This window comes from Pezoporus occidentalis, unplaced genomic scaffold (assembly GCF_034315485.1).
Source record: "Pezoporus occidentalis ecotype Australia unplaced genomic scaffold, CSIRO_AGI_Poc_V1 ctg170, whole genome shotgun sequence".
Taxonomy (NCBI): Eukaryota; Metazoa; Chordata; class Aves; order Psittaciformes; family Psittacidae; genus Pezoporus; species Pezoporus occidentalis.
The window spans coordinates 1,411,027-1,425,395 of record NW_026913532.1 but is presented as its reverse complement, the minus strand read 5'-3'; the positions used below and the strand labels follow the sequence as shown (position 1 = coordinate 1,425,395).

General features: G+C 38.1%; 1 protein-coding gene across 2 annotated transcripts in view; it reads right to left on the bottom strand.

Annotated features, from left to right (window-relative positions):
• Positions 1-14,369, bottom strand: part of LOC134161233 (bifunctional heparan sulfate N-deacetylase/N-sulfotransferase 3) — a 64,675-nt gene that overhangs the window by 6,793 nt on the left and 43,513 nt on the right. For both annotated transcript variants that reach the window (XM_062613900.1, XM_062613901.1), the window contains 5 exons: positions 12,272-12,454; positions 10,123-10,219; positions 9,255-9,378; positions 5,863-6,037; positions 5,262-5,432 (listed from right to left, as the gene is read on the bottom strand). In XM_062613900.1, the coding sequence (XP_062469884.1) occupies positions 5,262-5,432; positions 5,863-6,037; positions 9,255-9,378; positions 10,123-10,219; positions 12,272-12,454 (750 nt within the window). The remainder of the gene's footprint in view (positions 1-5,261; positions 5,433-5,862; positions 6,038-9,254; positions 9,379-10,122; positions 10,220-12,271; positions 12,455-14,369) is intronic.

Here is a 14,369-nt window from a genome sequence, read left to right as displayed (position 1 = left end):
ATAAGAAATATTGGCAGAAAATTGAGTGAGATTTGACTAGACAAGAAAAAAAGTAATGTCTAGAGATCTAACCTCTAATTCTCACAGACAGAATCATGAAGACTTTATTGGGACCTTTCAGTACATAAGAAAGTTGGCAAGAGACCTTTTATCAGGGGCTGTTGTGACAGGACAAGGGGGTGATGGTTTTTTGAAGTAAAAAAGGGAGGATTCCGGCTGGATGTGAGGAAAAAAATTCTTTCCACTGAGGGTGGTAAACTACTGGCCCAGGTTGCCCAGAGAGATGGTGGATGCACCATCCCTGGAGACACTGAAGGCCAGGCTGGATGTGTTTCTGGGCAACCCGATCTAGTTGAAGATGTCCCTGCTCATTGCAGGGGAGTTGGACTAGATGAACTCTAAGGTTCCTTCCAATCCAAACTATTCTATGATTCTATATATTACAGTAATAGTGAACAGCTTGTCACTGTAAATGACCAGAAAAACAGAAAACAGTAGGTAGGATGATGTTAGGTGAAATCCATACAACCCTACATATTTGTTGAAATATGTTGAATATATTCAACATAATATGTTGAAAAAAAACCCCTCCTTTGAGAATATTAAAGGCAGATTTATGATGACCTCAAGGCAGGAATGTAGATAGATAGATAGAGGATGTGCAACACATTTCTAAGAAAGGCAGGTACTGGTAGGTCATTTCTTTCTCTTCAAGTGCTTGACCATACATATCCTCACAGAAGGCTACCTCAGACACAGACACTCTTTTACCTGAAAGTGAATCTTCAGGGAAACAGACACTACCTGAGAATTTTCTCAGGTGTGGCATCATGGGCAAATGCCACACTGATGGTGCTGCAAGTTTGGGTCTTTGTGACTCTTGGAAGACAAGCGAAGTCCCAAATGGGTTAGTCAAGCCTTCGTTTCCTGTCATGGAAACACCTCTATTATTTTTTCTGTTATGACAATGAAAAGAAGAGGGGAAATAGATTCGTAAGGGGGTTCAAGAGTCCCCTTTTGCAAGCACTGCTGAAGCTTGTTTTCAAATTTCCATGCAAACAGAAAGGCTAAAATCATACAAATTTCTTCCATGACTGAATGAAAGTTTGCAAGACTATGAGGTTTCAGAGCATAATCAAAAGGGAAAAAACATCTTTTCTTTCAGAAGATTGGTCTTTGGAATTACCCATACAGATGTGGACTAGTGGAAGTATCAGGCTGTTCAGAAAGCAGTAGCCCATTCCAGAAGTCTTTGCAGTCAGATGCATGAAAGAACTCATTGTTTTCCTAAGACATAAGCTTTGAAAACAAGGCTTTAAGTGCTTCAAAAGAACAGGTCAAAAAACCATCTCAAATGGGTGATATTTCCATCTGAAGGAAAAGGAGTGAGGGTTTTTTCTTCACTATTTAAAATCACATACAGATAAATATCTGGGCCGTTCCTACTTCTGCTGCCCTAAAACAGACATGGAAGAAAGTTTTACCAATGGAAATTCATTCCAATTCCTGACATTCCCAATGTTGCAGGTAACAAAAAATGCTCCCTCTCAACCACCAGAGAGGCTGTAAGGAACTGAAGCAAAATTTTTTATTACTTGTACTGATTCATTCATATCCTGATCTCAGGAAGATGTTAACTTCATTAAATTCCTCAAAATCTAAGCATTTCATGTATTAGAAAGGTAGAAAACTTAATGTAGTTCTGACAAAGTGGGTAGCTTCATATATAATGAAAATACTACAGATGAAGTATTTTTGAGTCACTTTACATCATATTGATCATTTTACTGTAAAATTGCTGGCAGCTGAAGAATCATAGACTCACAGAATAGTTTGGGTCGGAAAGGAACTTAAGATCATCCAGTTCCACCACCCTTGTCATGGGCAGGGACACCACACTCTAGACTATGTCACCCAAGACTCTGTCCAGCCTGGCCTTGAACACTGCCAGGGATGGAGCATTTACCACTTTTTTTGGGCAACCTGTTCCAGTGCCCCACCATCCTCACAAAGATCGTTTAAGTCCCTGCTCTCCCACTATAAATGAGTTATCTTGTGTTTGAAAGTCACCACGGTGGGAGAGGAGCAAGAGAGACATTTTGGAGAATAGAACAGCTCAGACACAGCCTGAATCTATCAGCTTTAGACTGGCCATTAAATGATGGCTGTTGCAAAAATCAGCTTCATTTCCTGTAAGGCTGGCACACGAGCAAATCTTTTGGCTCATGAGGGAGTCACACCAGGTCCTCTTTTCTTCTGTATGATGATATTGAAGCAATGAGTTGTAGGTGGGAAATGAACTTGAGACATTAGCTTCCCGAACTTTTAGAGATCTGCTAGGTGGCCAGAAAAAAGAGGATTTTTGTATCACTTACGAGATAATAAATTAAGTCAATCAGCCTTCTAAACATCTGAACCTCAAATCTGCAAAATCCTCTGAGATTTGCAATTTCTTACCATGCAAGGCAAGTGTGCTATTACCACTTTTCTAATGCAAAGGGGACCCTTACCAATTTCTGTTGCTACTTGAACACTTACTTTATACCTACCAACTTTACAATGGACATTAAGACTTCAATTCAGTTCTATGTAGAGACCTCTCAGATTTATACAGCATTAAAAATTATAGACAGCCTTAGATGGTCTGGGTGAGAGATCTTTTGCTGAAGAAAGGCTCTCATAGTTTTGGATAAGGCTTTTATGATGAGCTGATTTTAGGTCTGGCTTCCGTAACTGTTTTATGCTTCTTTGAACTTGATAATTAGTTTGGATATGGCCTACTGTATATCACTGCTTTTGCAATGCAAGTTAATCCCTGGTACTTTTACAGAGGAAAAATAATGCTACCAGGGTTATTGTTCTGGGACGTAGAATCTGGCAAAAATCTGTATGACAATATGCATAGTTCAATATTAATGGACTTCTGAAGAAAAGCTAATGAAAATACAACGTAGAGAATTTCATATGAGTATCACGATATTACAGTGTTGCATGTCTCATAAAGTCTGCAAAGGCTGGCCCAAAAGAGGATATGTGGAGAACAACACCAACTAGATGCACCAGAGTTTCCTTGGCACACTAGGAAAACAGAAGGTGCAGACTCCAGCCAACTTGTCTCAGCTAAGCGAGTCCTGGATAAACAGAAGGTTCAGATTGCAGCCAAACTCCCTCAACTGAAGTAATCTTTAAATGCTGGGTGGGGAGTAGTGCCAGAAACACTGCTAATGTAAAAAAATCCATCCCGGAAATAAGTCTACTGAGGAGATACTGATCATGTGATATTGTCTGCCTGGTCTTGTGTATGACACATGATGTTCAGGGCTTAGGATGTGCATCTTTTGAGGCTTGATCTTACACAGAACCAGAAGGAAGCTAATGATTTGTATGTTATAGGCCAAAGAAGCTTATAGGGAGATCCAATTTCCAGGTTGCTTATGTGCTATCTATACAGAAACCTACAGGTCCATAAACACACACTTCAAGGCTCAAAGACACACAGAAAAACTGGTCTTAACACAAAGAATACACTGAGGATTAAGGATCAGTGAAAGATACCAAATGCAGATGATCAGGAATACCAAATTGTTTCAGTGCATAAATAAGTCCCAGCAAAGGCTCAGATATGTACATGCACTGTTATGGGCAGCAATGGGTAAGAATTTCCCCCAAAAAAGTGTGAAAAAGAGACCCAGTACTTTGACAGTGTGCTGGTCTGGCTGAAGTAGAGTTAGTTTTCTTCACAGTTGCTGGCATGGGGCTATGTTTTTCATTTGTGCTGGAAACAGTGTTGATAGTTCAGGGATGTTTTTGTTATTGCTGAAGAGTGCTTACAGGGTCAAGGCCATTTCTGCTCCTCACACCTTCAGCAAATAGGCTGGGAGTGCACAAGAGGTTGGGAGGGGACACAGCCAGAACAGCTGACCCCAGCTGACTCACAGGGTACTCCATACCATATGGCATCATGCCTAGCAACAAAAAAAAAGGGGGGAAGAAGGATGGGGATGTTTGGATTTATGGTCTTTTGTCTTCCTAAGTAACAGTTACACATGATGGAGTCCTGCTTTCCTGGTGATGGCTGAACACCTGCCTGCCAATGGGAAGTGGTGAATTAATTCCCTATTTTGCTTTGCTTGTGTGCACGGCTTCTGCTTTACCTATTAAACTATCTTTATCTCAACCCCTGAGTTTTCTCATTTTCACTCTTCTAATTCTCCCACTCTATCAGGAGGGAGTGAGCGAAGGGTTGTGTGTGGTTTAGTTGCCAGCTGGGATTAAGCTACAGAAGTTACAAAAAAGTCAAAAAAGTTATGTTAGGTAGAACATAAATTTATCTAACAACCTGATGATGCCTGAGATGGCAAACACACTGACGTGCAAAAAGGCTTTGTCCCTATTGCTAACTGAAACAAATCAGAGACAACTTTCTGTTCTCCACGTCAAATGGCACAGCATGACCTGATCTCGCCTGAAAAACCAAATTGGTTGTGTCCACACTCACCGATGGTAATGGTTCGTGTTACCCTTCTAACTTGGCTCTGAAACTGTGTGGCAATATGCTTTTTGCTATGAGTCCAAATAGTGCCATAAGTGTGTTAAAATTCAGGCAGTATGGCCAGCAGTGGGACAGAGTGTGAACTCTTGCACAGGTACAGGTTTATTTACAATCATAGCCTGAGGGAGATTTCTGCATGAAAGGGCCAAGAAGTGGGTGAAGACACTGAGGCATTGAAATATTATGGTGTTACAAACCCACTAGATGATATCCATTTTCATGTGGCAATCCCCATTTCAGATGGAAAAGGTATTTTTTTTATACCCCAAAGTGTTCAGACATCAAAACTCTTCTCAACCCATACAGGATGGGCAACGTCCCAGCTGACATCCCTTGATGCTCACTTATACTTGCTACCAGAGTAGATACAAATGTAACTGAGTAGCTTCCCTTTAATTTTTCTTTTGGGAACTCTGATGAACATCTGATATTAAAGAGACCACAAAGCACTGCATGTCTGGTTCTCTTTTCCTCAATATTCCTGACAAAGAGCTAGACATAGAGTGATAAAAGCATGAGCAAATGAAAGCCAGCTGTAAGTTAAAGTTCACACGTAGCTATGAAGAATCACAATTAATGTCTTAAAAAATGCTCTAGTATATCTAGGATATCACTGCAGATCAGTATTCTCTAGGCAAACTTTTACAAAGGTAATATTTTATGATAGTATATATTTGAGATTAGGATGTCAAGTTACAGTCTTATTCACCTGATAAGGTGGGAAGTAAGTTAGCCATCTTTCAATATGTGTAGCATACAATCCTGGTGCTAGGCATCTCTTTTGGAGAGCTTTAAGATCAGATGGTGCTCGAGGTCCAGCTGTGATCACTTGATAGAAGCTGAATTTTAGAGCTGCAGGATCTTCATGTGATCGCTGATGCTGTAAAAGAAGTTACATTGCTGGAACTTTACAGACCACAAAAATTGGGCAAGTAAGACAAAACTGGTAGGTCTGGTCTTATTGAAAAAAACTGCTTAATCTATCTTGTATTTTGTGCATGAACTAGAGAACTGTGTCTATAAACTAAATTTGTACAGGCTGATTACATAAATTAATTGAGTAAGTAAGCATTTTTGCATGCTTGTATTACCATTTTGAAAAGGTGGCTTCTGGCATTTTAACCCCTGAAAGATTTTCAGGTTTACACTGACAGATACCTCAGCCCACAGGTGATCATATATGGTACACTGATGAATAAAAGCTGCTATTATGCAAACCCTTTATATACATATATCCTGAAAGGATATACAAGGAGGAGTCAAGGTGGAAATCTTCATTTGTACCTGCCTGTGTACTTCGAAATGCATACCTGATACCAGGAATATGCCCGATCGGACGGGTCAATGAGGATGGTGATGATCTTGGCCTTGGGGATGAGGGAAGCAGCTCGTTTAGGAGCTTCCTCAGAATGGAAATAGGTGGCACTTTTCTCAAAGAGGAAGTCAGTGGTGACATTAGAAGGAGTGGGGAAGAAATCCATGTACCTAGGAAAGTAACATCATTCTCAGAATTACTTTCAAGTCACACAAAGGTTGCAAAATCTGTTATTTTATATAAATATATTTTATTCTAGAATAATCAATTAAAATAAGCCTCATTGCCAAATAAAAGCAAACAGAAGCTTATGTTTTATTTTTTATCATATTGTCTTTGGTACTTGCTTTCTTCTCATTACATAAACATTGCAGTTAATTGAGTAATATGCTCAAAGTTGCATTCAAAAACTCTGCTACAAAGCTGCATAGCTATTGCATCTCACATGCAGACTGTATGTAAAAAAACTGAAATTAGAGGATGATCAAAGAAAACAGAATGAAAGGATGCCGCTGCCCTGTTAGTTTATTAAGTGTTCATATCTGCCTAATGCAAATATTTGAGAATGTGATACTGTTTCATTGAACAAACAACGGACTCTATTTCCCAAAAATATTACAGCTGATTTGATGAAAGTGATGAAGCTATACCAATTTCTGCTCGCAAATAAAATTATCAGAAACTAATGACTTAACCTGTGATCTCAGAATGTTTTACCAGAAATTGACAGCAAAGGTGGCAGATAGCTTTGAAAGAGTCAATAAGCACTACAGGCAAATCTGCTCTAGATGTATGCTGTCATTACACTGTTGTACCGAAGTCCTGGTAGACTGAGTAAGTACAAAGCAATGAGGGCTACAACCCTGTATGGAAACACTTCATATTAAATATGGTACTACAGCAAATTTTGGAAAAAAAGTGAATTGATTCTTTAGCTATCATGGCAAATTTGGAAACAAAAAGTAGAAATTGATGTGGTGTCAATGAAAAATGGTAAAGAGATTGGACCAGTAGGATATCAAGAGGTTATGAAGTTCAGGCTCAGCATTTCTGCTGAACACACACTGCAGAACTCTTGCTCAGTACCTCATTCATGAGAAAATTACTAAACTTGACAAAGGCAAAGCTGAGAAGGCTTTAGAGAAACTTGTCTAAGAAATTTGTAACATGAAGAAATGTATGACTGGTCCATTTAGACTTCTCCACTTCAAGAATAGAAAGATCAGTTCTCATCTTGCTCTTCTCTCATTTCTACTGGGAGACTACAATGTACATCCATACCTCTTTCAAGATGGCAGTACTGAGGTTGCCAAGGTCTGAAAGAACCCTCTTCTGCTTCAGTAGTTAGCCTTGGTCTAAATGTAAGCTTGGACAATGACTAAGTCAGCGTCAGCTCTGGGAGAAAGCTGTATCTCCACAACCATAGAAGAAATTGAGCTGACTGTTACAGAATCATAGAATGGTTTAGGTTGGAAAGGACCTTAAGATCATCTAGTTCCAACCCCCCTGCCATGGGCGGTGACAACTCACACTTGACCATGTCGCCCAAGACTCTGTCCAACCTGTCCTTGAACACTGACAGGGATGGAGCACTTACCAGTTCTTTGGGCAGCCTGTGTCAGTAAATAACTCACAGTAAAGAACTTCTTTCTTGTATCTTACCTGAACTTCCCCTGTTTAAGTTTAAACCCCTTGTTCTATCACTAGTCTCTGATGAATAATCCCTCCCCAGCATCCTTATAGGTCCCCTTCAGATACTGGAAGGCTGCTATGAGGTCTCCATGCAGCCTTCTCTTCTCCAGGCAGAATAGACCCAACTTTCTCAGCCTTTCTTCATATGGGAGGTGCTCCAGCCCCTGATCATCCCTGTGGCCCTCCTCCAGACTTTGTTACCTATGAATACTCTTGCCTTGAAAAAGTCCCAGGCAATTAATGGACTAATGAGGAGATATCTTGTATCTAACTATCATTTGGTAAGCTCATTTCATGCCAGCATTAAAATATACTATCAGACTGAATGTCTGAGAGATTTGTCTGGCAGCCAGAATACAAATCTAAGCAATAAGTAACTGCACCAATGGGTAGTTCTGTCTATCCAAGACTTAACTGTTAGAAGCGGCAGAGGTGAGTGGGACATGTAGTGCAGAGGTACAGATAGCCAAATGGGTGCTATAGAGTGCGAACCTGGACCATACAGGTTGACCACTGGGAGCTTTATGCACCAATGCTGTGTTAAGATTAAGGTAATTTGGCACAAGTCTAGCAGCTAAATTATATCTACTTGTCAGGAAAGTGGATATGGCAGGAGGAATGAGAGAAGCAGCAAAGTGGTCTTCTAGCAACATGAAAACATGCATTTTGTGGAAGAATTGGCTCACTGTACTTAGGCTGTCTCCTTCAGTGTGTACCTGCTGTGTGTTGCTTGCATGTCATCTTCACTGACTTGAAAATCTCAACAGGAGGAAGTTAGCTTTCTAATTTCCAGTCATTTAGATGGCATCTCTCTATTGATAGTAACTGGCTGACTCACCGCTCTTTGCAGTAAGAATCTGCTGCAACAATTATAACTCTGTAAAAACTAAGTGACTTAAAACCAAATTGGATCTGATGTATCTACACTAAGACCATATAACAGTGTTCACCCTGTTAATTTCACGGATGAATACAAAGGCAATAAAACTATCTTCCCTTAAACTGGGGGTGGGGGGAAAGAAAGAAGACAAAACACCAGTAATCTTTTACTGGTGCTCCCCAACCATTACAGCATGCTACCACTTTTCATCTTGTGGTGCTTTAGACCGTAGCGCTTTCTGAAAGCAAGAGAAATCAAGAATGACCTTTTGGGTGTAGCTATGTCTGGTGATACCCCGGTAGTCATAGAACATGGCAGGAGTGATACATACTCTTTTTTAGTACCACTTACTAAACCTGCAGAGACACTAACATTCTCCTTATTACCTGATCCTTGAAAAACAATTTGAGAGGCTTTCCCTGTCCCCCTTTTGCCTGATTTGAGGAAAAAAAAAGTCTCTCCCTGGTATTATTTTAAGAAATAAGATTTCCAACAGGAACATAATTTTGCCTACATATATCCAAGTAACAGCTATTACTTTCCCAAGTTCAACAGCACATGTAATGAGCAATATATATTACGTTACTGTTCTGCATATATTAATAAATGGATATTTACAAAAAAGCCTGACAAAAATGACTGCATTTATGATATTCAGTAATAAAATTGTTATTTACTTGCATTTATCATTTTAGAAGGACACTGATGGTCTTCTTTTATCTCACTCTCTATGGAAACCATTACTAACACTAACATCATTTCCATATTGTTCACAATATATAAACTTGTATATTTATACTAATAACCCATCTTACCAATCAATCCCCCTGTGGTAGTTATTTCTATTAAAGAACTGTACCTCCTCAAAGGTTTTTGGGCTGGGGGAGTTACTAATGATGGAAGGATGCATGATCAGGAACAAATACAAGGCTGTGGTACCTGCAAACAGGATACAAATCCAAGATTAAAAAAAAATAAATTAACACATACATTTTTTGGAGAGGTTGTACACCTAGATGGAGTACCAGTTTTCTATTTCATTTCAGTGAGAGGATGCTGATCGATGTCACCTAAGAATCTGTGCTTTCTGTGCTTTTAAATTGAAGACATATAAAGAACCATAGCTAGTTAACACAGAAACTGGAGTGCCAATGCAGAAATCTGCTTTTCACATTTTAGTAACTGTGTTTTAAAAACAATTACTATTTTTTATAAGACTGTCACAAAAATAATTTAAAAATTTTGCAGTCAGTAGCTACTGGGGATTGCAAATCAAACTGCCTATTGGGAACTTCTTGACTTGAAAAAAATGCTATGAAATAACAAGTTTCTATAAACATGACACTTGCGGGACAGACAGGAACTTGCAGTAAAGAATCTATAATTTGAAAAATGGCTGTCCTTTTGTCCTTCCACATCTTGTTGATATCCTTATCAGTGTTACTCATTTTGACATAAAGTCAAAAAAATCTGACACACACCTGAACCCTGCATTTTCAATATATGTAATGTCTGTTATTGTAACTTACATTATTATGCTGTATTTGAATGATATCTGAAAACTAAAATATGCTATTAGATGATCTAGGTCTCTGCACAGTAGTCTCAGTAAAAAGTGATTACTTGGTATAATTACTTGAACTTACACACAGTCTATCTTGTTGAAATACAATAAAATCTCACCAGTTTTCTGGGGTCCTACAACCAAGAATTTTGGTAATCGATCACAGGTTTTTTCTTTCGACCAGATATCTTTGTGCCGTTTGTCATCACAGGGATTCTAAACCGGAGAACAACAACTAAGAATTTCATTGGTAATCAGATTTTTTACTAATGTACAAATACTCTTACCTGAAAAAATTATTTTCCCTTATGACAGAAACCCATGCTATGTATTAAACTATTTCAGTGATTCAGAAATGTATCTGCAGTGTAACTGAGCCAGAAACTGTATCTGTTAAGTGTGTGGTTGGGTTTTTTTAATGAGATAAGTAAGTTGAAGAAATGTAGTTTTCATTCTACGTGTATATAGTTGTCCTGGATATCCAATAGACCCTGGGACAAGATAATTTATCCTATGAAATGTCAGTATGTTCAGTGGAATTGTGACAAAGACAATCTGATCCCACATCTTAAGTTGTGGGAATAATTCAAAATCAATTGTTCAATTACATACAAGATAGGAAGGCTTGAAACTGCCTTGAACAGTTATCTAGTTATTGGCTTGAACAGTTATCTAGTTCCTGATGTTTTCTTTTACATTACTGTAACAGCTACCATCCTATCCATGCTGTAGTTTTTAAACTGAAGGAATAAATGAATTATAATTTGTCTTTCCATTCACAAATACATATTCTGATCCTCGAATTCAAATCAGTACGTAACACTTGGTGTTATGTAACATTACATAATTTACATTATTTACATAATGTTTATGTAAATTTACTTAATGGAATCTTGTTTTTTTCATTTGCTGCTTTACAACTAAAGCACTTTAAACTTGTTTTAGAAATGCTACTTGCTAACAGTTTTTGATACTGTTGTTTAGCAGTACTTCACTAAGATGAAGTTTAAAAAAAAGTAACTGCATTCAGATTCACATGCATTATAGACACCCCACACCACATTCAGTATGTAATAGTCACTGTTACTTACAAAATGCCTTTTCTAAGTCAATACTAATTTTTCAAGTCACCTGGCTACAGCCTGATTTCCATTTTTAAAATTAATTATCTCTTAACATTATGCAAAATTCTTGACTTTTTTTCTCCTAATTCAATGTTTTATTCAATAACAGCATGAATTTCAAGATGCATATGTAAGTCCAAATTTGCAGTCTCACACTCAGATTCTAAGTTGGTAATTCAGTATCTAGCACTACAAAACATTGGATTAAGCAAGCTTAAATACATTTTTATGTTTGATTTAGTAAAGTTTGCTCCTTAGAATGTTTCTAGCAAATACCCTCAACACGATAGTATTTGGCATACATATTGTCACTGTAAGGACACACGTACCTACACACTTGGACATTTCACTGAATTGGTTGAACTGTCACTGAGCATATGCAGAAAAGAACACAACAGGGTTCACCACTTGCTGCAGCTGTTTCCCTTTAGGGCCTATGCTCTTAGTGCTGGATGATGGACTGGAGATGTACCAACTGCATGGTCAGTGCAGGCTTCAGCCGTAGTGGGTCTTCATATTCCTGATATTTTCAATTTACTCACTTCCGAGTGCAGGATAATCAAGCAGCAGAGTTGATAACATCAATGTATGAGGTGCTGGTAAACCTGTTTGGGCAGCTCTCAGCCTTTTGTGAATAACTTTCCTATTTATCTAATCTATTTTTACTTGGCTAGTCAGTTTTAATATTAAAGTAGCCACGGTCTTAATGCCTTTCTCTCTTTTTGGATGCCCTCTTCTCCTCACACCCTTAGAGAAAAGCTAATTTCTTTAATGGCCAATTGCTAAAGTACGTATATACATTTCTCTGCCAAATGCTTCACACCTGTTAGCTCCAAAAGGAGAAGAGAAATAACACAGTATGTCTTTCCTGCACCTCCTGCATTTCTAAAAGTAACAAATAAAATGAAAGATAGTTTTAATTACACAGCTTAATACATATTAATTTCACAACCTTTTATGGGGATTTAAGTGATGAGAAACAATCAAGTACACTGAAGCATCAGTGAGGTGCTTTATGGAACCAACTAGCAAATCTATAAATATTACTACTTTACTCTACAAGAAACAGAAGCAAAGAACTTCACAAAAACCACCATCAAGACGATTTTTTTTCCCCAATCTTTTCATCATCAAACCTGCCTACCTGCCAGAGAGGGTCCTTCTGCTCAGGGAACAGCTCAAAATACTTGTGAGCCAGCTGAACCGGAGGAAGAGTTTTCAGTTTCAGGTTTGTCCAGGTATGAACAAAATTGGCCAGGTTCACAAAGGTGTATAATCCCAGGCGGTCGTTTCCGTAATTGGACAAATGTGTCATGAAGATGCTAATCTTTAGAAACAAAATAAAGAGAGCAGACAATGATTCTTTGTATCACTAGATGGCAGTGTAACCACAGATAACATCAATTTAAATTGCCTTTTGCTCTTGGCGCTGCAAGACTTTGATCACATTCACATAGCTCTTGCTGTCCTTGCTCTTTGTTGAATTACATCCTCTTTCTCAAGTCAAGTCCATGCAATCAATGAAGAAAACTGGGGGATAGGTACTATGAACTCTGTGTGAACTAGGATATACAATCCTACCCTGCGGTTGTCCAACATGTAAATAACATTTACAAAAACAATACTCACAGGATTAATTCAAGTGGAATATAAATGTGATATTAAAAAGGTTAATTTTGGTTTTGTGGAAGAGTAAAGAGTCAGAGACCAAGAGGACAGCTGACCTCTATTGCTGTAATTGAAACCTCATTGCTCTAAAGTTTTGCAGGACAAGTAGCACATCTCTTCTACAAAACTATTCTACAAGCACTGGGCATATAGTCATATATGATATGCAGAAACAAACAAAATCTGAAACCTGAGTGCTTTCAATTAATAGTGCGTAAAATAAAGGTTTATCAGTTGTAAGGCTACTTATATCTGCTCTTTTGACACCTTACTGTGAAAGTGTTACTAGGATAAGTCCTCCCCCCCTACATCCTTTGCTCCAACTGCATTCGCAGACTCCTAACAAAAGCAATACCTGCTGTGAAGGTTTCCCACAGGAAGGGCATGTTTGGCTACATCTAATCATGCCAGTGAGTGGAGGAGGAATACATAGACTGCAAGGATGGTCTCTCAGGGACTGAAGAAGGTCTGGGCTGAAGACTGACACCTCTGTTTTGCAAAGTGATTGATTTTCAACGTAGTACCTCACTGATGAAAGTCTGTTCTTACACTAAAATCTGCAAATGCTTGTCTTTAGCAGTGATTTTTTTTAATAGAGCTCTCAAAGATAAATTTTCTAGACTAATTTTCATTAAAATATTAGAAATGTGACTCTTTTATAAGTAAATCTGCTAATGCCATGAATAGGCAATTTCTATTTAAAGTAAAACTTGATGTAAGCCACTTAAAAAAGGCTTATCATGACCATAATTATGAAATTTGTTCAAGAAGTGAAGTTAATCTTTTGTAAAGAAATTCCAGCCTTCAATTTCAAAAAGGAAAAAGAAAATAAAACATGGAATCTACAGCTGTATTGTTTCAGAAAATTTAAAACACTGGCTTCCTTTGATATTAAATGTTCAAAACTACCAAACTTTTATTTTTTGAACACCTAACTCTACCACTACAGAAGACTGAGTGGGAATTCACAGTCTGTGAATGGACACAGAAAATGTATTTTATTAATAGTGTCATTTGGTGACTTCTCTTGGCTTATAAAGTAAGCTGAGGGCCTCAGTTTGTCCAACTCAAGTAAAATTGGAAGATATACACTGCTAAATTATTAGGATGCTATTGTTCTTTTCAAACAGGACTGAGTTAAAAATAACCCAAACCCTCCCCGTTAAGTAACCAATAATAAACATTTTGCCAAATGTATATAAACCATTTCAAGTTTCCTTTGTCATTTCAGTTCTCAAAGCAGTAACAGACCAGCTATAGATCTACATTGTTTTCAATAAAGATACAATTGGGGGGTTTCCACAAAAAAGCTTAACTCGTTTTCTTGACAGCCTCTTTCTTTCCTTCACACAGGCAGACCTCTGACATTTATAATGTCAGTTCACATCCTGGCAACTCTTTAACTACCAACATTTACAGCACTGCCATGGGAGAAAAAGCAAGAGAACTTGGAAAGATTTCTAGTGCGGGGAACATATGCAGTATTTTTTCCCTGAGGAAAATATGACCATAATTTTAAGAATGTCAGAGTGGAGACTGAAAAATGGATTAGATATAGTATCATGAATAATTTC